General features: G+C 42.6%; 1 protein-coding gene across 1 annotated transcript; it reads right to left on the reverse strand.

Annotated features, from left to right (window-relative positions):
* Positions 1-336: 336 nt before the first annotated feature.
* MS4A7 (membrane spanning 4-domains A7) lies at positions 337-21,710 on the reverse strand. The gene is given in 8 exon segments (XM_066360401.1): positions 337-493; positions 496-538; positions 2,048-2,149; positions 5,205-5,411; positions 7,854-7,910; positions 10,167-10,301; positions 11,704-11,863; positions 21,537-21,710. Coding segments are annotated over 7 exon segments (717 nt in total). The 5' UTR covers positions 11,851-11,863; positions 21,537-21,710; the 3' UTR covers positions 337-467.
* Between the last annotated feature and the right edge of the window lie 662 nt (positions 21,711-22,372).

Here is a 22,372-nt window from a genome sequence, read left to right on the forward strand (position 1 = left end):
TCATTCAATTGACAGAAGTTGAACCATATATTTTTAAAGTATTTTTAATTAAAATGTTCTTGCAATCCTAGTAACTGTTATTTAAGCAATATGCATGTAAAAATAATACAGAACAGTGTCTTGACAGTTAGCCAATACACAACTTAGCCAATACACACTCGCGCAAGAGAGCACTTTTACTCCTCTTCTGTACGGATGGACAACCACTTTCTGTCCAGTTTATCCAAAAAAGTTTATAAACTTTATGGCCACTTTGGAAGATAGGGTAATAAAATTTTACTGACTTGGGCTTTTGAGAAATTATCTTCAAGAGCAATAAAATTACTCATACTGACAAAATATAAAACAAAAGCTATTTTTAAAACAGTTTCTTCCCAACTCTAAAGTAGCTGAAATGTCAGCGAAGTCTAATGACACTTTTCCGTGAGCACGGGGTTTCTTCTCTTTCTTCCAAGGCCAAGAGTTACTCAGATCCATGACCTTGAAGAAATCCTACATGTTTGATAGGATCTTGTGACTGAAGTGAGAAAAATGAGCTCTAGGAGAGAGAAAATTTGTTAATCGTCTTTAAACTCTCATTTTGGAGGCTTTTCAAATACGTGTTTCTAACGCATTCGCCCTCAATGTGGTAGGGTAATAGCTCTACCAACTTTCCCATAATATATAATTGCATCAATATTAGTTCCCACAAATGCCGTTCTGATTGTTACCATTTCCTGATAAGATCATAATTAAATCATAATTTATCCAGTCCTTTTAAATATTCTCTTTTCTTTTCTACTAAAGCTTCAGAAGAATATTTTTAAATTGTAAATGTCAAGACCTAAGAAGAAGGAAGGAAGAACAGAGGAAAGCGTAAACAGAACAGAGATGCCCTAGTAACATCTCATCACGTTAGCAAGGGAACTGGGCTAGTGAGGCTGGCGGCTGTTCATGGCAAGGGGGAGGGGACGCAAGTTCTCAAGTCTGGATTATTCATTCTCCATGTGATTTTATCTGAGCCATGGTGCTTTTTTTTTTTTTTTTCTAAATTTTTCTGAAGCCGGAAACGGGGAGAGACAGTCAGACAGACCCCCGCATGCGCCCAACCGGGATCCACCCGGCACGCCCACCAGGGGCGACGCTCCGCCCCTCTGGGGCGTCGCTCTGCTGCGACGAGAGCCACTCCAGCACCTGAGGCAGAAGCCAGGGAGCCATCCCCAGCGCCCGGGCCATCCTTGCTCCAATGGAGCCTTGGCTGCGGGAGGGGAAGAGAGAGACAGAGAGGAAGGAGGGGGGGGTGGTGGTGGAGAAGCAAATGGGCGCCTCTCCTGTGTGCCCTGGCTGGGAATCGAACCTGGGTCCCCCACACACCAGGCCGACGCTCTACCGCTGAGCCAACCGGCCAGGGCCCATGGTGCTTTTTTTTTCTTTCTTCTTTTCCAAGTGAGAGGAAGGGAGATAGAGAGACAGACTCCCACATGAGCCCTGACTGGAACCCATCCAGCAACCTCCATCTGGGGCCAATCCTCTACCCATCTGGGGCCATGCTCACAACTGAGATATTTTTAGCGCCTGAGGTGGAGGCTCCATGGAGCCATCCTCAGTGCCCAGGGCAGATGTGCTTGAACCAATCAAGCCCTGGCTGCAGGAGGGGAAGAGAGACAAAGAGAGAGGAGGGGGGGTGGAGAAGCAGATGGTCACTTCTCCTGTGTGCCTTGACTGGGATCAAACCCAGGGTATCCTCATGCTGGGCTGATGCTCTACCACTGAGCCAACCAGCCAGGGCCTGACTTGGTGCTTTTACAAGGGACTGAGCCAGGTAATTTCTAAAGTTGTCTAGCTTCATATTAAGTGATTCTCTAAATGGTTTGCTACTCAATAAACGCCAACTGATCTCAGATGACCAGAGTGTCATCATAAAGAAGCCTATTAATCGAACCCTTTTCCCACTATAAAAGTTGTCTTCTATGTGTACCCAATAATTGACTTCTCCTGTTAGACCTGGATGATTATAGCTCAAATCTTGGGACCCAGCAGGTATCATGTGACATGTCAGAGTACTCACGCCAGGGTTGTTGGAGTAGACTTGTTTCCACCAAAGGACAGAAGAGTATGCAACTAGTAAGAGCTCCAGGACAGTGAAGGTGACCATCATCACCAGCACACCCTGCAAATCAGGACAGACAGGGACGGTTGGTGCCATCAGCCAGCCCTTGTGCCTGACTGAGAGGAGGGGGGGTGTGCAGGTTCCAGCAGTGGAGAGAAAAGGGGATAGCGGAAACCATTTCATTCTCTCTTCTGCTTTCTGCTTTGGATCTCTTAAGAAAGGAAATGAGCAGTTTCAGCTAAGGCCCCTGGTGGCCCACATTCTGAGATAAAAGTAATCTTTCATTTATCTCTAGTGGCTCCCCTCCCCTCCCCTCCCCTCCCCTCCCCTCTCCTCTCCCCTCCCCTCCCCTCCCTTCCCCCCCTCCCCTCCCCTCCCTTCTCCTCTCCTCTCCTCTCCTCTCCTCTCCACTTCTCTCCTCTCCTCTCCTCCCCTCTCCTCTCCTCCCCCTCCTCTCCTCCCCTCCCCTCCCCTCCCCTCCCCTCCCCTCCCCTCCCTTCCCCCCTCTCCTCCCCTCCCCTCCCCTGCCCTCCCCTCCCCCCTCCCCTCCCCTCCCTTCCCCTCCCCCCTCCCCTCCCCTCCCTTCCCCCCCTCCCCTCTCCTCTCCCCCCCTCCCCTCTCCTCTCCTCTCCTCTCCTCTCCTCTCCTCTCCTCTCCACTTCTCTCCTCTCCTCTCCTCCCCTCTCCTCTCCTCCCCCTCCTCCCCTCTCCTCTCCTCCCCCTCCTCCCCTCCCCTCCCCTCCCCTCTCCTCTCCTCTCCTTTCGTGCTTTTTATTGTCATGATGTGTTTAGGTGTGGATTTGTTCTCATGTATCCTGCAGTGGTCTGGGTGCGTTCCTTCAGCCCGAAGCCTCATGTCTTTTTTCAAGTCTGACAGGTGTTCAGTGATGCCTCCACATACTTCCTCTCTCACGCGCTGTCCCCCGTGGTGCTCAGATTAGACAGGTGTTAAACCTTTTCACTTCACTGTATCGTCTGCGTGTTTTCATTTTTCTTTCATATTTTTTAAATGTTTATCTTAATCTGTTGTGTTCTGTGTGATTTAATCAGACCTATATTTCATTTCACTGTTTATGTCTTCGACCATGTTGTCTCCGCTATTTAACTGACATGCTAAGCATTTAACACCAAATATTATAATTTTCATTTCTAATTACACCAGTTAGTTCATTTTCAAATCTAGTTGTCCTTTTTTTCCTTACTGTCCTGTTCTTTAATTTTGGATTCAATTCCTTTCTCGTGTGTTTTCAATCAATTAAATATATTTTCATTATCGCCTTTTTCAAATTATTATATAATCTCTTATTCTTGGGCAACTGACTTTTGTTTGCTCCATTTGCTGCTGTTTCCCATTTTTTTTCTTACGTTTTACAAAATCTTTTTATTCTTAGATTATTTCAGTGTGTGGGTGGCATTGGGGGGTTCTTTGATGTGTAGGAGGCCCAGAAGTTGGGTTTATGGGCGTCTCCCTAGATAATAATTTTAGGTTTAACTCTGATAGAACCTTAGGAGTCTCACAGATCCAGGAAGTTTTCCAGTGAATTCTTTTATTCGAGGTCCCTCTCTTTTATCTGTAATTTTGGATTTGGATGCCATATCTGCACAAGACTCGGTGAGATTACTTCCTTTTAGAGACCTTTATGGCAGTTTCTTAAAGTGTCTTAGTGCGTTGGGCAGAGCTGTCCTTGTCTTGTTGTCACAGATATTCTGTCCCAGCTTTGCCAGCCTTGCAGGGCGCTGTGTGTGCTCTCTGCTTTCTGTGGAGCCTCGAGTGCTGCCCTGGGCACTGGAAGTCCATGGCCGCAACCCCTGCCACCTATGGTCTTTTCTGCTCTTAGCTCTTGCTTGGCCATCTGGCTTTGGCATTTTTCTTACATTCTGGGACCTACAATTTTTTTTTCCTTGATATCTTTCTTCCTTTCACCCTCCCTTCCTTGCTCCTTCCAACCTTGGGTCTCTATAACTGATACTCTTTAATGTTACTTCTGGCCAGGTTATCTCTGCATTAATAAAGAAAGAGTGAGCCTTCGAATCCTCTCAGTCTACCGTGGTGCAACTCCTCTGAGATTGCAGGAAATTCTCTCTGACTCCAGTTTGAAATACTAAGATGAGTTTTCATTAAATTCAGCTGCCACCATCCCACTGAAGAGGCTGTTCTCTTGCCCCCATGGCTTCGCCTAATGTCTGACCTGCACCAGGATTCTATGATCTCCTCCGCATCCTTGTGCAGGTCCCTAACCAGATGGTTCTCTGTGCTTTTCCTCTTCCTCAAGCTCCTGAATCAAAGGGGTTGCTATGGACACCTCTGGGTCACACGGGCAGAGCCACGGAAGGCTGAATCTGGAAACTTGGTGCGCAGTCTCTGAGATTCACGAGATAGCTAGGTCCCCGGGAATGAGAGAGAGTGCCCTTATCTCCCTCGCTCCTCCCAGGAGGAGTCACAAGGGAGGAATTCTTTCTCCTAAAGAGCCAGAGTTGATGATTCTAAACTCGGAGCCTGTATATAGAGGACTGACTAAGCCAAGATTGTCACCAGCAGCAAGTGGGTGGTGACAATCAAGTTTGGAGGCAAGGAGGCAAGGAAATGCTGCCCAGAGATGGCGTTTCTGCTAGGAGTTGAATCACAGGCCATCTCCCAGCCTCCTCTCGTTCTGCCAGCGCTATAAGGCTAAAGTATAATAATTATTTGTTTGGGTTTCAGGTTCAAAATCCGTATCTAACTTAATGTAGGATACATTCATTCCAAATCAAGTGAAATTCAAATAAAGAGGGACATTTCTATAATATTTCATCGAGGGGGAAAATGCCTATCAAACAACGGCACTTTAAGAGCTAAACCTACTGAGAATAGGATAATTATTGTTATTATTTTATTTAAGAAGCACTACTCATGTGGACTGCCCACATCCCTTCCTGGTTTCCTTTTTCAACTTTGCACAATGCATTCCCCGTATTATGCAGTCTGCTGATGAGCCTCCTTCAACCGTAATTTTTTTTCTTCTATCTGCCTCCAGGCCTTCAGACCAACAGGGTGAGGGACTACGGAAAAAGCCAGACTTTGCAAAGTGGAAACAGAGATTTCACATGACTGGACAGTCAATCTGAAAGTACTTACTCTTAGACTGACGCCATCCTGGACACAGTCCTTGACTTCAGACACTGAATAATAGTACCCCGAAAAAGGCAACGAGGATAGATGCTCCTTTTCTAAGTCACACAGTTGAGAGGCTGCCCTCAGGGTTACCAGGCCATCAGTGAGGAGGAAGAGGCCCGTCCCAGCCACGACAGAACTCAGTGCGTTGGAGATCAGGCTGCTCACGGCCTAGAAGAGAAAGCCTGCACTGGGATCTCACGCAGAAGCAGCCCGTGATTCTATCTCCCTCTTGCCCACTGCACAGCCACGGAGCTTCCCGGGTCTGCCTCCCCTCTAATCTGCATACTCCTAGTGGGCACATACTCATGCCTCATTCATCTCTGTAACTCTCCTCACTATCTAGAATTAGTAATGTCTGTTGAATGAGAGAATCGATGAATAAGTCCGCTTTAGGAGAGAGGTTCTGGCTTCTTGACTCTCGGCAGCACTAAAGACAGAAGTGGTATTGCCAATATCTCCCTTGACTTCCTCAACAGACTTAGAATCATTCTAGAAGCTTCTGGAACCTGCCTTTGGTCCCTCCTGGGAAGACTAGTCTATAGCTTCTTCCATTAAGAACTAGCTTCAGAGAAAAGGCAGAAGCAAATTGGAGAAGTAGGAATTCATTCCATAGAATCAGGACTACGAGGACCTCATTCACCACACTCACTCCTGGGTCACAGTCTACGTTTTGGAGAAAGGGGTTTTCACAGGATGTGATTCCTCTCCAAAGACACTGATGTGCCAGGTTCTGTCCCAGGGTCCCAGTGCACGCTCTTTCCTGTCTGAGCATCACTGGAGGCTACTGTGTGTTGGAGAGGGTGGTTGCCCTGTCCTCTTCTCCCTGGGCCCAGTTGCTATATGGGTCCTGAAGTCCTGAGTCCCGGAAGGAAGAACAGAGTGAATGGACAGCACATTGGCCACAGCTGTCATGTATGTGGGTAGTGAGCCCACATGTGGAGCCCATATAATATCTGGTCATCCCAAGTACAGTTTTTCCTTTCAGTGTATTCAGGGCACTTGGGAAGCCACCTCTGAGATCCACTTGTTCATCTTCTACATTTTGTACATAAGAAAACTGACACCCAGAGAAAGCAGAAACCTTTTTTTGTGTGTGACAGAGACAGAGAGAGTCAGACAGAGGGACAGATAGGGACAGACAGACAGGAAAGGAAAGAGACGAGAAGCATCCTCGTTGTGGTATCGTTGCGGCATCCTAGTTATTCATTGATTGCTTTCTTATATGTGCCCTGACCGGGGGACTACAGCAAACCAGGTGACCTTTTGCTCAAGATAGTGACCTTGGGCTCAAGCTGGCGAGCATTGCTTAAGCTGACAACCTTGGGGTCTCGAACCTGGGTCCTCTACGTCCCAGTCCGATGCTCTATCCACTGTGCCACCGCCCGGTCAGGAGAAAGCAGAACTTTTCCAAGCACACAGAAGGATCAGGGACAGAGCTGGGGCAGGAGTATAAGCTTCCTGATCCCAAGTCCAGAATTCTGACTCCATCCAATGCTGTAAACTCTTCAAAACCCTGTGCACTGGTTTTGGGGTTCAGACTCCACCTTCCAGCATCAGGAGCATATACCAGCCTCATACGCCTTATATGCTCTCATCCATGGCTAACCAACCAGACCCTGGCTCTTCCTGAGGCAGGGTGCGGCTCTTCCCGAAGTCATCCTTGTAGGTGTGTGTCAGGGGAGAGGGGAAGGTTGCTATGGAGAAGATCAAAGACCTCAGCTGCTTCCACCCCCTCCCCTCCGACTCCTGACCTTGATCCAGAAACTGGCTATAGTCTGACAATTCTTCGTTCCTGGCAAGTGGAGGCGAGAACCGGGGAGGATCGAAGCCCACACCTCTGCCCCTGGCCAGGCCATTTAAGGAAACCGACTCGTTATTGGGTAGATTTTTCTTAAAAAAAAAAAAAAAAAAAAGAACCTCTAGGATCTAGTTGGGATGGTCATCTACACTATTCAGGGCCAAGAGAACAAGTTTTAAAGCAGGGGTCCCCAAACTACGGCCCGCGGGCTGCATGCGGCCCCCTGAAACCATTTATCCGACCCCCGCCGCACTTCCGGAAGGGGCACTTCTTTCATTGGTGGTCAGTGAGAGGAGCATAGTTCCCATTGAAATACTGGTCAGTTTGTTGATTTAAATTTACTTGTTCTTTATTTTAAATATTGTATTTGTTCCCTTTTTGTTTTTTTACTTTAAAATAAGATATGTGCAGTGTGCATAGGAATTTGTTCATAGATTTTTTTATAGTCCAGCCCTCCAATGGTCTGAGGGACAGTGAACTGGCCCCCTGTGTAAAAAGTTTGGGGACCCCTGTTTTAAAGAGTCCTGGTACATGTAATGATTTCCATTCTTTGCAATGGAAGTAACCTCCTCCAAGTCTGGCCTACGATCCAGGAGCTCCACATTGTAGGGGGAAGAGCCCTGGTCCAGAAGGCAAGGAATCCAGGCTTCCCTGCGAGTTCTGCCAGTGAGCCAAAGGGGAGAGCTTGGGCGCCTTCACCTCCGCTGAGACTTATTTCCCTAAATGGCCAAATGGAGGCCATTGAACTAGAATCATTAATGCTGAAGTTCCTTTTACACCAACCAGCGAGATTCGATGGTTCTTATACTTACAAAGGGTGAAGTTGGTTTTTTCCCAGAGATAATGGAGAGGAATCCAGACATGGCAAACTGCTCAGAAAAGAGAGATATAATCAGCCCATCTGCTTTGTGCCAATGTGTCAATCACTCAATGAGTCAGTAATGTGGAAGTTTTAGGAAGATAACACCGTAGGAATGGTGTGGGTCCACATGGGTAGAGAGGCCTGGTTTCTGCCCTCGGTGGGTTTACATTGATTTTGAAGAATCGGCAGCTGCCCAAGAGACTGGATTCATGCTAGTGGCAATTACTAGGAGCTGAAAAAGCCTGGAGAAGAGGTGTTCGTGGAGGAAAGAGAGTGTAATAAATTACGAGGTTGATACTAACCCATGCCTTGTGTCTGATCTAGAAATCTCTGTACAGCAGAGGTTTAAGGAAGCTAAATGGTTGCAGCAGGCCACGGTTGTCTAGAGCAGTGGTCCCCAACCTTTTTTGGGCCACGGACCGACTTAATATCAGAAAATATTTTCACGGACCGGCCCTTAGGGTGGGACGGATAAATGCACAGAATAAAATTATGCGACTGGCGTAAAAACTGTGGTATTTTTAAATATAATTGTTGAACTTACGAGACAAGCGTCAAGGGTGAGTCTTAGAAGGATATAACAAAGGGAATCTGATCATTTTTTAAAAATAAAACATCGTTCAGACTTAAATATAAATAAAACAGAAATAATGTAAGTTATTTATTCTTTCTTTGCGGACCGGTACCAAATGGCCCACAGACCAGTACCGGTCTGCGGCCCGGGGGTTGGGGACCACTGGTCTAGAAGCTGTATGTGCAAAGCACTTGATGTGAGATGGAAGCATCGGGAAGCTCCCTGCTCAGAACCAACTGTTTTCAATAGATGGGTGTTTTTCTTCATTATCTATATTGTTAGGGCTCTGCTTTTTCATCACAGAATCGGACTGTAAGTACAGTGTATGTGTGTGGCTTTTCTTCCTTGAATTTGATTGTAAATCATGGGGTGTTTTTGTTTGTGTGTGAATGTGTTTTACTAAACATCATCTTATAAGTTTTTTCTCCTTAAATCACCTTTATTCTTGCATTTCACCGTTTGCAATGTTTCACCATCTAAAGTAATTTCATGTAAACATCATTGTGTGTTTAAAATAAACTTAGAAGACTAAAAGACAGGCAGTTGAAATGCCAATGAGTAGAAGGGATAGACAGATGGAAGCAGCCGTCAGAAGCACTTGGCGGAGCAAGGTGCACAAACGCGAGGGCTTCTGGCCACTGGAGTAGGTAGCCTGGGTGAGACTGGGGTGGAGAAAAGCGGGAAGTACAGGGTCAGATGTGAACAATCTTTCATCATAAAGCCCCAGAAGTCAGTATTTTCCCAGTGGTGTTGAGGATCCAGCTTGTGGGAAAAGCGTATTCTGAGAAGCTAACATGTTGGTGAAGCCATGGCTTAGGAATCTGGTTGTCACAAAGAGGGTCCAGCATGAGTTAATTCTAATGTAGAAACCACAACTACTGACTAGATAGAAAATTCGAGGACAAATTATGCTTTGGATGCAGGAGCACGGCCTCTTGCTTCGGTGCACATTTGTGTCCCACAAGGATGGTGTCCATACAGAGGTGATGCTTTGGTAAAATTCATCTGCCCAGAGCGTGTGCCTTTTTATCCTTTGTGCGGGATACTACATAGAAAAGAAGTGTGTAGGGGAGGTAAGACTAGGTCCTCGTGAGTGTCCAAAGAAAGATCCACTGGGCCTTTCTTCATGAGTCATTAGATGGAAGAGAGCAAAATTCATTTTCCAAGCGCTCAGGATTGCCCTGAACACAACAGGAGCACCCCTTGTTCCCAAGAATGTTACCATTGCTGGCTTAATTTTCTGCAAACCCGTGGAATCTACCAGTTGTGTTCATTTTATTTTAAAAATGACCTTTTCACTTTCTACCTGACAGGTAGAATATTCTTAAACTGGAGGGAATCCCACGGCCTTGTTGAAGGCTCAAAGAAGAATGTGAAAAATCCTCCTCTTTTCCAGAGGCCTGCTTGAAAGCCAGGCAAGAATTTCTGGTGTGTTCATTGCATTAGTCTCTTGCTTCCCGTCCTATCCACTCACTCCCTGGGACGCTCACACAGGATGGCAGATTAAGCCCCTCGCTGCTCTTCCTGAATTGCAGAGACAGGATGTGAGATGATAACAGAGAGGAAAAGTTGAAGGCCTTGGCCTTTTTCCCCTTCCTCTCCACCTCTTGGGTCTAAGGTGCTCCATGACTCAGCATCCTATTAATATTTATAAAGCATATCCCCTCATTGAGATCCCACTCTACTCACAAAGAGAGTTCCTACAAATGGGTATCCGGACATTAACATGGTGCAAACTGCTGGCTTGAGGTGGGAAGAGTAGGAAGCAAAAACAAGAATGGCCCCCAAACTTGAAATCGTCAAGCAACACAGGATCTGGATGCTCTATAAGAGACAAGAGAGAAAATTCTAGAATATACTTTAAATAGATAAAAGTACATTGTGAATTATGAAGAATATTAAAGTGTTATAATTTGTTATATTAAAAAGGAAAAATGTCTTATAAGGAGCCAATAGATATTCTCTAAGAGAAATTCATGTGTAACTAACATCTTTTGTTTTCTGATCTGATTATTGAATTAGCAAATCAAGGAGTGATTAACTGCACATTTGTAACTTTATTTTGAAAAAGATAGTTGACAAAATTCTTAAGGGTTCTAAGAGGAGCAGATGAAGAAAATTTTTTCTGAACAACAGTTTGGTTAGATGGATATAGACAGAAAACTTACCAACGGAATGCTAATAAAAGGCTCAATGTCAATGAAAAAAAAATAGAACAGGAATTCTTTAGTGCTATAAATCATCTTATCTTATTCACCGTTGGAATGTAATAAGAATTACTATTTTATGGCACCCATGATACTAATAATAGTCTAGATTTGTTGAACACTTTCTACATTCTGGCTTTAAATCTCATCTTATTTATAGATAAGAAAAATGAGGCACTGGGAGTTGAAATAATTCGTACAAACCCTCACAAACGGCCAATTACCTAATCGGATGACTCGAAACCCTAAAGTAGGAGTAGAGACGAGAGGGAAAGATTGATCTAGAAGTAGCAGGAGAAGCTAGGAAAACACTGTCGTCACTTTTGTGCCTAGAAGTGAGGTTTGCAGTGGGAACAGTCCCCTCGGGGTTAGATTTCTCTTTGCACAATGGATAAAGAGGCCTTTGAGGAAAACAAAACAAAACAAGCAAACACAAAACAAACAAAAACAAAAACCTGGGGCAGAAGAGGATTACGCTGTTAACTGCCCCGGAGTCCCAGAAGGCACAGCCAGGCAGGTTTTCAAAGCTGGCGATGAGTAAGAGCTGGATCTTTAGGGGGATAGGATATCCAGAACCATGTGGGAGTGAAAGTCCTGAATCTGATGGATGATGGCCCAGGACATGGGGGCATCACTCAGGTGAACAGGGAGAAAGTGCATGGTAAGATTAGTCCAGGCTGTCTCACCTCAAAGTACTTAAGAAAATAAGCTCAAAATAAGATTTGATCATATTGAGTAAAAGCGTATGATTAAATCAATATCTCTACTATATATATTAAGGACAATTTACAAGAGACTTTATTGTGTTGATTTCAGGTGGAAAAGACCCAGTGGTTTTTGTCGGTTTACAGAAAGGCCTGGGAAGACATCGCCTTCCCATAAAGCCCCGTTCCATGTCCCAATGAGCATGGAGTCAAACAGAAAGAAATGAAAGACTACCTCCGATCCATTGTAGATCGGTAGTTGGGATACATTCACAGTATTTCCCCAGTGTGCTCCTTATAATGAGGTGTACTTACTCCAAGAACTGTAGCTTCCTTTTCTAGATCATTCTGCAGTTTATCGCCTCTTTGGTAGCTGTGTCTGGGGTCCTGTCTTTTGGGGATTATCATGTCCTGTGGAGTGAGGCAGCCAAAGGCTTTCTTGGTCGTGGGAGGTGGTAACATGCTGCTGATGGCTCTGGAAGAGTGAATTCAGTGAATTCAGTTAGCACCCAAGGTTTGATGTCATGATATGAAACTCCCAGATTTTGCAGGATTTTTCTCCATTGCCCAAGGGGTGACCTGTCCTTCAGGAACAAAACTGAATATGGGAGGCAGGGGAGGCGTCGGAAAGCTAGCAGACTTTCATCTGAGGTCTGCAGATTAAAAATGAAGCTTAAACACACCAGTTAGTTTGCACAAGATGGTACACCTAGCCCAGTGATGGGCAATCATTTGAGCTTGGTGTGTCAAAATTCACCAAAAAACCGAGCATAACTCAGGTGGTGTGTCACTTCGAGAAAAAAAACCATAATTTTGCAATATTTATAGTTTAAATAACAAAAATGTATAATTGTAATATATAACTATTTGATAAACCAAAAACTAATTATTTAACTTACCTGCTTAGTGACTTCTTTGTTCATTTGTCAGTTTCTTTTGTTGGTCTTGATATTATTTAACTTGTGTGGGGTGCCGTGAGCTAAGATAAGTGAGGGGAAGGGGGAATTCTTTAACTAACCTGCCTATTAGTGACTTTTATGTTGCTGAATTTCATTGGCTAAATCTTCAATTGAAGGTTGGTATTTTGTACACTTCAAGCCCAAGCAAGTGCTGCTAACTTCATCTGTCAATCTGTATCTTTTGCTGGTTTTGCTATTATTTAACACTGAGAATAAGGTCTCACAGAAGTATGTAGAGGGAAAAATTGTGAGTAAAGCCATTGCCATATTTTTCAGGGTGCTAAAAGTGTCTGGTAATCGGTTCCAGGCACTCCAAATTTCCTGTTCATAGTGGCACTCCTCTTGATTCTCCAAGCGGCACCTTTCCAGATTCTCAAGCTTTGACCTCAAGTCGACAAACACCTGAGCCCAGATGCTGTCTTGAAATTCGGCAAGTTGCATCTTATGTAAATTAAGATGGCTGCCGCTATTTCTAATGGCAGGAAATGGCACCCATAGCACAGGCCCTCGCCTCTCCCAGCCTCCCCCTCACTTATCTCAGTAATGATGGTCAATTAGAAATCCACGACACCCCAGAACAGTAGATTGGATGATGGTGCTGTGGTTATGTGGTTGCTGGTGATGACGGTCACAGGGCCCCCAGAGATGCGTCCCCCACAGCATTCCCCTGCTCCCTGCTCCGCCAGCCAGAAGTGAGGTCAAAGATCCCCTAACGGCCTAACCGGAAGTCCCAGAACTAGACGCTCTGTGCCGGAGTTCTGTTGTTTTGGCCTACAGACCTCCGGCACAGAGTGTCTACACTACAGCAAATGTTTTATCCTCAGCTACAGCACCTGGCTGTGCAGGAGCCGAGGATGAAATGTCCTTCTCTGGTATGCGGCCACATGTCATCAAAAATGGCTACGCATGTCAATGCTGACATGCGTGTCATAGGTTCGCCATCACGGACCTAGCCTGTAGTGAAGGCAAGATTGAACCTGGGCCGTCTAATGTCAGAGCTCCTCTACATGCTGTAGGTTTGGGCCTGCCATCCAGCTGCACATGATCCTCAAGCCCATATCCTTTCCTTCCTCCTTTGGAGCTGAAGTCCACTGGTTGTCACTCATCAGCTCCATGTTGACTCACAGTGCCACTTCTGAGCTTAGAGAATGTGGGTTGATGGTCTCTCACTCCAGAGTTGTTACCATATTCTGGTGACTTGGCTTCTGTCTTGCTTCTGTAGTTTAATATGCATTAGGCCCCTTCTCTTTATAGTATTAATAACCAGTCTTTCAAGGTGCATCCATATGTCACATATTGCAAGATTTTCTCTTTCTTTTAAGGCTAACATTGAGGATGTTGTGCTAAGTCTAATGAGCCACTCACAGAAGGACAAATACTGCATAATTGAAATTATGTAAGGTATGGAAAATAGTTGAACTCATAGAAGCAAAGGTGAGAATGGTGGTTGCCAGGATCTGGGGAAGGGAGAAGTGGGGAGTTGCTGTGCAACATGTATAAAGTTTTAATTACACAAGATAAGCTCAAGATCTGCTATACAACATTGTGCCTATAGATAGCAATACTGTGTTGTACTTTTAAAAAGCTGTCAAGAGGGTAAATATTACACGAAGTGTTTTTACTACAATAAAAAAATAGAGAAATAAAATTGGGAAGAAAGAAAACTAAAGATTGACCCCAATCTAAAGATTTTTTAAAAGTCTCAGTAGTACTTCTGAGTTCCTTGCTGTGTTTTTCGGTTCCCATCCCCAAGGACTACAGAATGTGCTTGAGTCTAAGCCTGAAGGTGGGACCTGGAGGCCCAGCTGAGTCTCTAGCTCTCTGCGCTCTCGGATACCATGGACATTTCTCTTCTTTTATTATTTTTTGTCTGTTTTGTTGAAAAGAATGCATAATACAGTATAGCAAATACAATAAAAAAGGAAGTAAGGTTCAAAGAGGAAAACAAAAAGTGCCCTTATATCTTAACTGCCATGCAGTGACTACTGGTTTATATACGTCCTTCCCATTTTCCTTTTCTCATTTCTTATCTTGCTTCCTCTTTCTTCATATATGTTTATATACATTCACAATTCCTCATAAACAAATCATTCTATCCATGTCAGTTATAAGTCTTTTTTGCACGCAGCATTAATCTGTGGACATTGTTGACATCAGTACGTATAAACAATAACAATCCTATATTTAAAAGCCACATGGTAAGTTCTGACACATGCTACAACATGGATGCACCTTGAATATAATATGCTAACTGAAATAGGCCAGTCACAGAAAGACAGATATTGTTTGGTTATACTTCTGTGAGGCACCCAGAATTCTTAAATTCATAGAGACATATAAAACTGAAAGCAACAAATGAACAAACAAGAAAACAAACAAACAAAAACTCACAGACACAGACGACAGGATGGTGATGACCAGAGGGGCGGGGGTGGGGGTAAAGGAGGTCAAAGATATGGTGATGGAAGACTTGGCTCTGGGTGGTGGGCACACAGTGCACTATACAGATGAGGTATCAGAGAATTGTACATAATTTTATTAACCAATGTCACCCCAATAAATTTAACTTAAAAAAAAGCCATAGAGGAGATGACGTCAGAGTAATGGTGGGGTAGGAACCGATTCCGATAAATCTCCCCCAAAACTCAACAAGATCTTCAACCAGAAACAGAAAAACCTATACTTGGAGCCTCCAGATGCTTCGCAATACACCCAAAGATGCCATTAAGGAAGAGAAAATCGAATATCATGGATACAAAAGAAAGAGAGGTAACACAGCTAGATGAGGAAAAATCTATGGAGAAAAAATTTAATATATTGGAAACCTTGGAGCTAAATGACAGAGAATTCAAGATAGAAATCCTAAAAATCCTCTGAGATATACAAGAAAACACAGAAAGACAATTTAGGGAGCTCAGAAAACAACTCAATGAACACAAAGAATATATGTCCAAGGAAATTGAAACTATAAAAACAAATCAAACAGAGATGAAAAACTCAATTCACGAGCTGAAAAACGAAGTAACAAGCTTAGCTAATAGAACAGGTCAGATAGAAGAGAGGATTAGTGAAATAGAAGACAAGCAACTTGAGGCACAGCAGAGAGAAGAAGAAAGAGACTCAAAAATTTAAAAAAATGAGATAGCCCTACAAGAATTATCTGACTCCATCAAAAAGAATAACATAAGAATAATAGGTATAACAGAAGGAGAAGAGAGAGAAAATGGAATGGAGAACATACTCAAACAAATAATAGATGAGAACTTCCCAAGCCTGTGGAAAGAACTAAAGCCTCAAGTTCAAGAAGCAAACAGAACTCCGAGTTTTCTTAACCCCAACAAACCTACTCCAAGGCATATCATAATGAAATTGACACAAACCAACAGCAAAGAAAAAATTCTCAAGGCAGCCAGGGAAAAGAAGAATACAACATATAAAGGAAGGCCCATTAGATTATCATCAGATTTCTCAGCAGAAACTCTACAAGCTAGAAGAGAGTGGACCCCAATATTTAAAGTCCTGAAAGAGAGGAACTTTCAGCCACGAATACTATACCCATCAAAGCTATCCTTCAAATATGAAGGAGAAATAAAAACATTCACAGATACAGAAAAGATGAGGGAATTTATCATCAGAAAACCCCCACTCCAGGAATTACTAAAGGGGGTTCTCCAATCAGATACAAAGAACAAAAAAAAAAACAGAGCCACAAGTAAAAGCTCCAAGAAGAACACAATAAAACCAAATTTAAACTGTGACAACAACAAAAAGAAAGAGGGGGAGAAGATGGAGATTAACAGTAGCAAAAGACGATGGAGTGCAAAAGTACTCACAAAATAGTTCGCTACAATGAACAGGGTAGGGAACCTTTTCATTACTCAAAGGTAACCACCATTGAAAAAACCACCACAGAAGCACATGAGATAAAAAAGATAGCAACAGAGGAAAGATGTATGGAATACAACCAAATAAAAACAAAAGATAGAAAAACGAAAGAGAAGGATCAAACAAGACACAAAACTAACAGAAAGCAAGATATAAAATGGCAATAGGGAACTCACAAGTATCAATAATTACACTAAATGTAAACGGATTAAACTCACCAATAAAAAGGCACAGAGTAGCAGAATGGATTAAAAAAGAAAATCCAACTGTATGCTACCTACAGGAAACTCATCTAAGTAACAAGGATAAAAACAAATTCAAAGTGAAAGGCTGGAAAACAATACTCCAAGCAAATAACATCCAAAAAAAAGCAGGTGTAGCAATACTCATATCGGATAATGCTGACTACAAGACAGGAAAAGTACTCAGAGACAAAAATGGCCATTTCATAATGGCTAAGGGGACACTGAATCAAGAAGACATAACAATTCTTAATATATATGCACCAAACCAAGGAGCACCAAAATATATAAGACAGCTACTTATTGATCTTAAAACAAAAACTGACAAAAATACAATCATACTTGGAGACCTCAATACACCGCTGACGGCTCTAGATCGGTCATCCAAACAGAGAATCAACAAAGACATAGTGGCCTTAAACAAAACACTAGAGCACCTGGATATGATAGACATCTACAGGACATTTCATCCCAAAGTGACTGAGTATACATTTTTCTCCAGTGTACATGGATCATTCTCAAGAATTGACCATATGTTGGGCCACAAAAGCAACATCAGCAAATTCAGAAAAATTGAAGTTGTACCAAGCATATTTTCTGATCATAAAGCCTTGAAACTAGAATTCAACTGCAAAAAAGAGGAAAAAAATCCCACAAAAATGTGGAAACTAAACAACATACTTTTAAAAAATGAATGGGTCAAAGAAGAAATAAGTGCAGAGATCAAAAGATATATACAGACTAATGAAAATGACAATACGACATATCAGAATCTTTGGGATGCAGCAAAAGCAGTAATAAGAGGGAAGTTCATATCACTTCAGGCATATATGAACAAACAAGAGAGAGCCCAAGTGAACCACTTAACTTCCCACCTTAAGGAACTAGAAAAAGAAGAACAAAGACAACCCAAAACCAGCCAAAGAAAGGAGATAATAAAAATCAGAGCAGAAATAAATGAATTAGAGAACAGAAAAACTATAGAAAAAATTAATAGAACAAGGAGCTGGTTCTTTGAAAAGATCAACAAAATTGACAAACCCTTGGCAAGACTTACCAAGGAAAAAAGAGAAAGAACTCATATAAACAAAATCCAAAATGAAAGAGGAGAAATCACCACGGACACTGTAGATATACAAAGAATTATTATAGAATACTATGAAAAACTTTATGCCACTAAATTCAACAACCTAGAAGAAATGGATAAATTCCTAGAACAATACAACCTTCCTAGACTGAGTCAAGAAGAAGCAGAAAGCCTAAACAGACCTATCAGTAGAGAAGAAATAGAAAAAACCATTAAAAACCTCCCCAAAAATAAAAGTCCAGGCCCTGACGGCTATACCAGTGAATTTTATCAAACATTCAAAGAAGACTTGGTTCCTATTCTACTCAAAGTCTTCCAAAAAATTGAAGAAGAAGCAATACTTCAAAACACATTTTATGAGGCCAACATAACCCTCATACCAAAACCAGGCAAGGATGGCACAAAAAAAGAAAACTACAGACCAATATCTCTAATGAATACAGATGCTAAAATACTAAACAAAATACTAGCAAATCGAATACAACAACATATTAAAAAAATAATACATCATGATCAAGTGGGATTCATCCCAGAATCTCAAGGATGGTTCAACATACGTAAAACGGTTAATGTAATACACCATATCAACAAAACAAAAAACAAAAACCACATGATCTTATCAATAGACGCAGAAAAGGCTTTCGATAAAATACAACACAATTTTATGTTTAAGACTCTCAACAAAATGGGTATAGAAGGAAAATATCTCAACATGATAAAGGCCATATATGATAAACCATCAGCTAACATCATATTAAATGGCACTAAACTGAAGGCTTTCCCCCTTAAATCAGGAACAAGACAGGGTTGTCCACTCTCTCCACTCTTATTTAATGTGGTACTAGAGGTTCTAGCCAGAGCAATCAGACAAGACAAAGAAATAAAAGGCATCCATATCGGAAAAGAAGAAGTAAAGGTATCACTTTTTGCAGATGATATGATCCTATACATCGAAAACCCCAAAGAATCCACAAAAAGACTACTAGAAACAATAAGCCAATACAGTAAGGTCGCAGGATACAAAATTAACATACAGAAGTCAATAGCCTTTCTATATGCCAACAATGAAACAACTGAGAAGGAACTCAAAAGAATAATCCCCTTCACGATTGCAACAAAAAAAAATAAAATACTTAGGAATAAACATAACAAAGAATGTAAAGGACTTATATAATGAAAACTATAAACCATTGTTAAGGGAAATCGAAAAAGATATAATGAGATGGAAGAATATACCTTGTTCTTGGCTAGGAAGAATAAATATAATCAAGATGGCTATATTACCCAAAGCAATATACAAATTTAATGCAATTCCCGTCAAAATTCCAATGACATTTTTTAAAGAAATAGAGCAAAAAATCATCAGATTTATATGGAACTATAAAAAACCCCGAATAGCCAAAGCAATCCTAAAGAAAAAGAATGAAGCTGGGGGCATTTCAATACCTGACTTCAAACTCTATTATAGGGCCATGACAATCAAAACAGCATGGTATTGGCAGAAAAATAGACACTCAGACCAATGGAACAGAATAGAAAGTCCAGAAATAAAACCACATATATATAGTCAAATAATTTTTGATAAAGGGGCCAACAACACACAATGGAGAAAAGAAAGCCTCTTCAATAAATGGTGCTGGGAAAACTGGAAAGCCACATGCAAAAGAATGAAACTGGACTACAGTCTCTCCCCCTGTACAAAAATTAACTCAAAATGGATCAAAGATCTAAACATAAGACCTGAAACAATTAAGTACATAGAAGAAGACATAGGTACTCAACTCATGGACCTGGGTTTTAAAGAGCATTTTATGAATTTGACTCCACAGGCAAGAGAAGTGAAGGCAAAAATTAATGAATGGGACTACATCAGACTAAGAAGTTTTTGCTCAGCAAGAGAAACTAATAACAAAATAAACAGAAAGCCAACTAAATGGGAAATGATATTTTCAAACAACAGCTCAGATAAGGGCCTAATATCCAAAATATACAAAGAACTCATAAAACTCAACAACAAACAAACAAACAATCCAATAAAAAAATGGGAAGAGGATATGAATAGACACTTCTCCCAGGAAGAAATACAAATGGCCAACAGATATATGAAAAGATGCTCATCTTCTTTAGCTATTAGAGAAATGCAAATCAAAACGGCAATGAGATACCACCTCACACCTGTTCGATTAGCTGTTATTAGCAAGACAGGTAATAGCAAATGTTGGAGAGGCTGTGGAGAAAAAGGAACCCTCATACACTGTTGGTGGGAATGTAAGGTAGTACAACCATTATGGAAGAAAGTATGGTGGTTCCTCAAAAAACTGAAAATAGAACTACCTTATGACCCAGCAATCCCTCTACTGGGTATATATCCCAAAAACTCAGAAACATTGATACGTAAAGACACATGCAGCCCCATGTTTATTGCAGCATTGTTCACAGTGGCCAGGACATGGAAACAACCAAAAAGCCCATCAATAGATGACTGGATAAAGAAGATGTGGCACATATACACTATGGAATACTACTCAGCCATAAGAAATGATGACATCGGAACATTTACAGCAAAATGGTGGGATCTTGATAACATGATACAAAGCGAAATAAGTAAATCAGAAAAAACCAGGAACTGTATTATTCCATACGTAGGTGGGACATAATAGTGAAACTAAGAGACATTGATAAGAGTGTGGTGGTTACGGGGGGGAGGGGGAATGGGAGAGGGAAAGGGGGTGGGGAGGGGCACAAAGAAAACAAGATAGAAGGTGACAGAGGACAATCTGACTTTGGGTGGTGGGTATGCAACATAATTGAACGACAAGATAACCTGGACTTGTTATCTTTGAATATATGTATCCTGATTTATTGATGTCACCCCATTAAAAAAATAAAATTATTAAAAAAAAAAAAAAAGCCATAGAATGACGGCTACCGGGGGCTGGGAGGAATGTGGAGTTTCTGCTAAACAGGCATGGAGTTTCAGTTTGGGGAGATGAAAAGGTTTTGGAATTCAGTTATGAGGATGGTTTCCCAAGACTTCTCCATGCCAACACCATCATCTCCAAACGGCACAGCCTGAGACGAATCCTTTGTCCTTCCACATTTACCATATGGAGGTAAACCTGCGGTGGTCCCCAACTTTTTAAGACAGTTCTAAAATCGCCACTTTGAAGACAAATCATAGCTAGGAGGACCAGTCCTCTGCACACACAGTTTTCTTCAGACAGAATTAGAATGGAACGATGGAGTCCTAATGCAAGATTCCATCTCATTGCACAGTGTTTGTTGAGAGCAGATTCTGGGTCAGACTGAGTGACACATCAGGAAATGCAGAGAACTGTAGAAAATCACCACCTCGGCCCTGGCCGGTTGGCTCAGCGGTAGAGTGTCGGCCTAGCGTGCGGAGGACCCGGGTTCGATTCCCGGCCAGGGCACACAGGAGAAGCGCCCATTTGCTTCTCCACCCCTCCGCCGCGCTTTCCTCTCTGTCTCTCTCTTCCCCTCCCGCAGCTAAGGCTCCATTGGAGCAAAGATGGCCCGGGCGCTGGGGATGGCTCTGTGGCCTCTGCCTCAGGCGCTAGAGTGGCTCTGGTCGCAACATGGCGACGCCCCGGAGGGGCAGAGCATTGCCCCCTGGTGGGCAGAGCATTGCCCCATGGTGGGCGTGCCGGGTGGATCCCGGTCGGGCGCATGCGGGAGTCTGTCTGACTGTCTCTCCCTGTTTCCAGCTTCAGAAAAATGAAAAAAAAAAAGAAAAAAGAAAAAAGAAAATCACCACCTCAAAGTATAAGGAAAACCTAAAGATGGTTTCACCCAGTTCTCTTATTTGGAAAGAAAGTCAGCTGAAGCCCAGAGGGAGATTGACTCACCAATCCATGCCAGTGGTCAGCAGCTGAGACAAGGTGAGATCTAATTATTGGCAGTCTGTTAAAAAGACAGCAATCACCCTGAAAATATGCTCCAAACCAAGGAGCCTACCTGTTCCTGCAGCCCAGTCCTTGTGTGTTGTGGCTGGTGGGCCAGGTCACCTCGGAGGAGCTGTCAGCCAGAACTTCCTACTGGCTGTTCCTGCCAGAATGACTTTGCTGCTTTGCTCTCCAACCTCGGAGACTTCCGGTCCCTTTCTCAAAGAAATAGTTACGAAGACACAAAACATGGGTCTTGCTGTGCTTACACCCAGTTGATATATTAAAAAACACCTCTACTTCCTCTTTTTAAAATTTCAAGATCTGGAAAATGACACAAACTAAAAGTAACACACAAGAAAAAGAGCTGGTGAGGACTAGTGAGTTGCTTGACCCCATTTAGAATTCACGTCCCACATTCCCATGGGTAATTCAACTAGTTCTGTTTAGCCTGAATTTTCTTACCTACCAGATGGGGATAGATAATAATAATTCCACTGTCTGACTGTTGGGAAAATTAAAGAGAAAGAATGTAAAGAGCTTATGAAAAGAGGCCCTCATTAAGTAATGATAAGAGTGATGTTAATTTTTAATTTGGGAGACTATATTGTCAAATTTCCTAGGCTCTTGGCAAACTGAAAGCACCCCGTGGGCCTTCACTGCCTCACTGGTAGTACTTTGGCCTCTCTATTCTCTGTCTCTGGCTTATCTATTCGTAACTTTGTGTTTTAGGGAAGTCCAGGCACAACTTGGGAAGGAGGTCAGTGGATTGGAATCAGAGGCAGAGCCATTAGGGCAGAAAACAAGCTCATACTCTGGGAAGTATGGGTTGTTGAGGGGACGTCGTTGCTGTTTTCACATTCCTGTCAAGGCTGCTGGGAGAACAGCCTGTGCTCCCCACCCCAGGCA

Source organism: Saccopteryx leptura, chromosome 1 (genome assembly GCF_036850995.1).
Source record: "Saccopteryx leptura isolate mSacLep1 chromosome 1, mSacLep1_pri_phased_curated, whole genome shotgun sequence".
In the NCBI taxonomy this organism is placed as follows: Eukaryota; Metazoa; Chordata; class Mammalia; order Chiroptera; family Emballonuridae; genus Saccopteryx; species Saccopteryx leptura.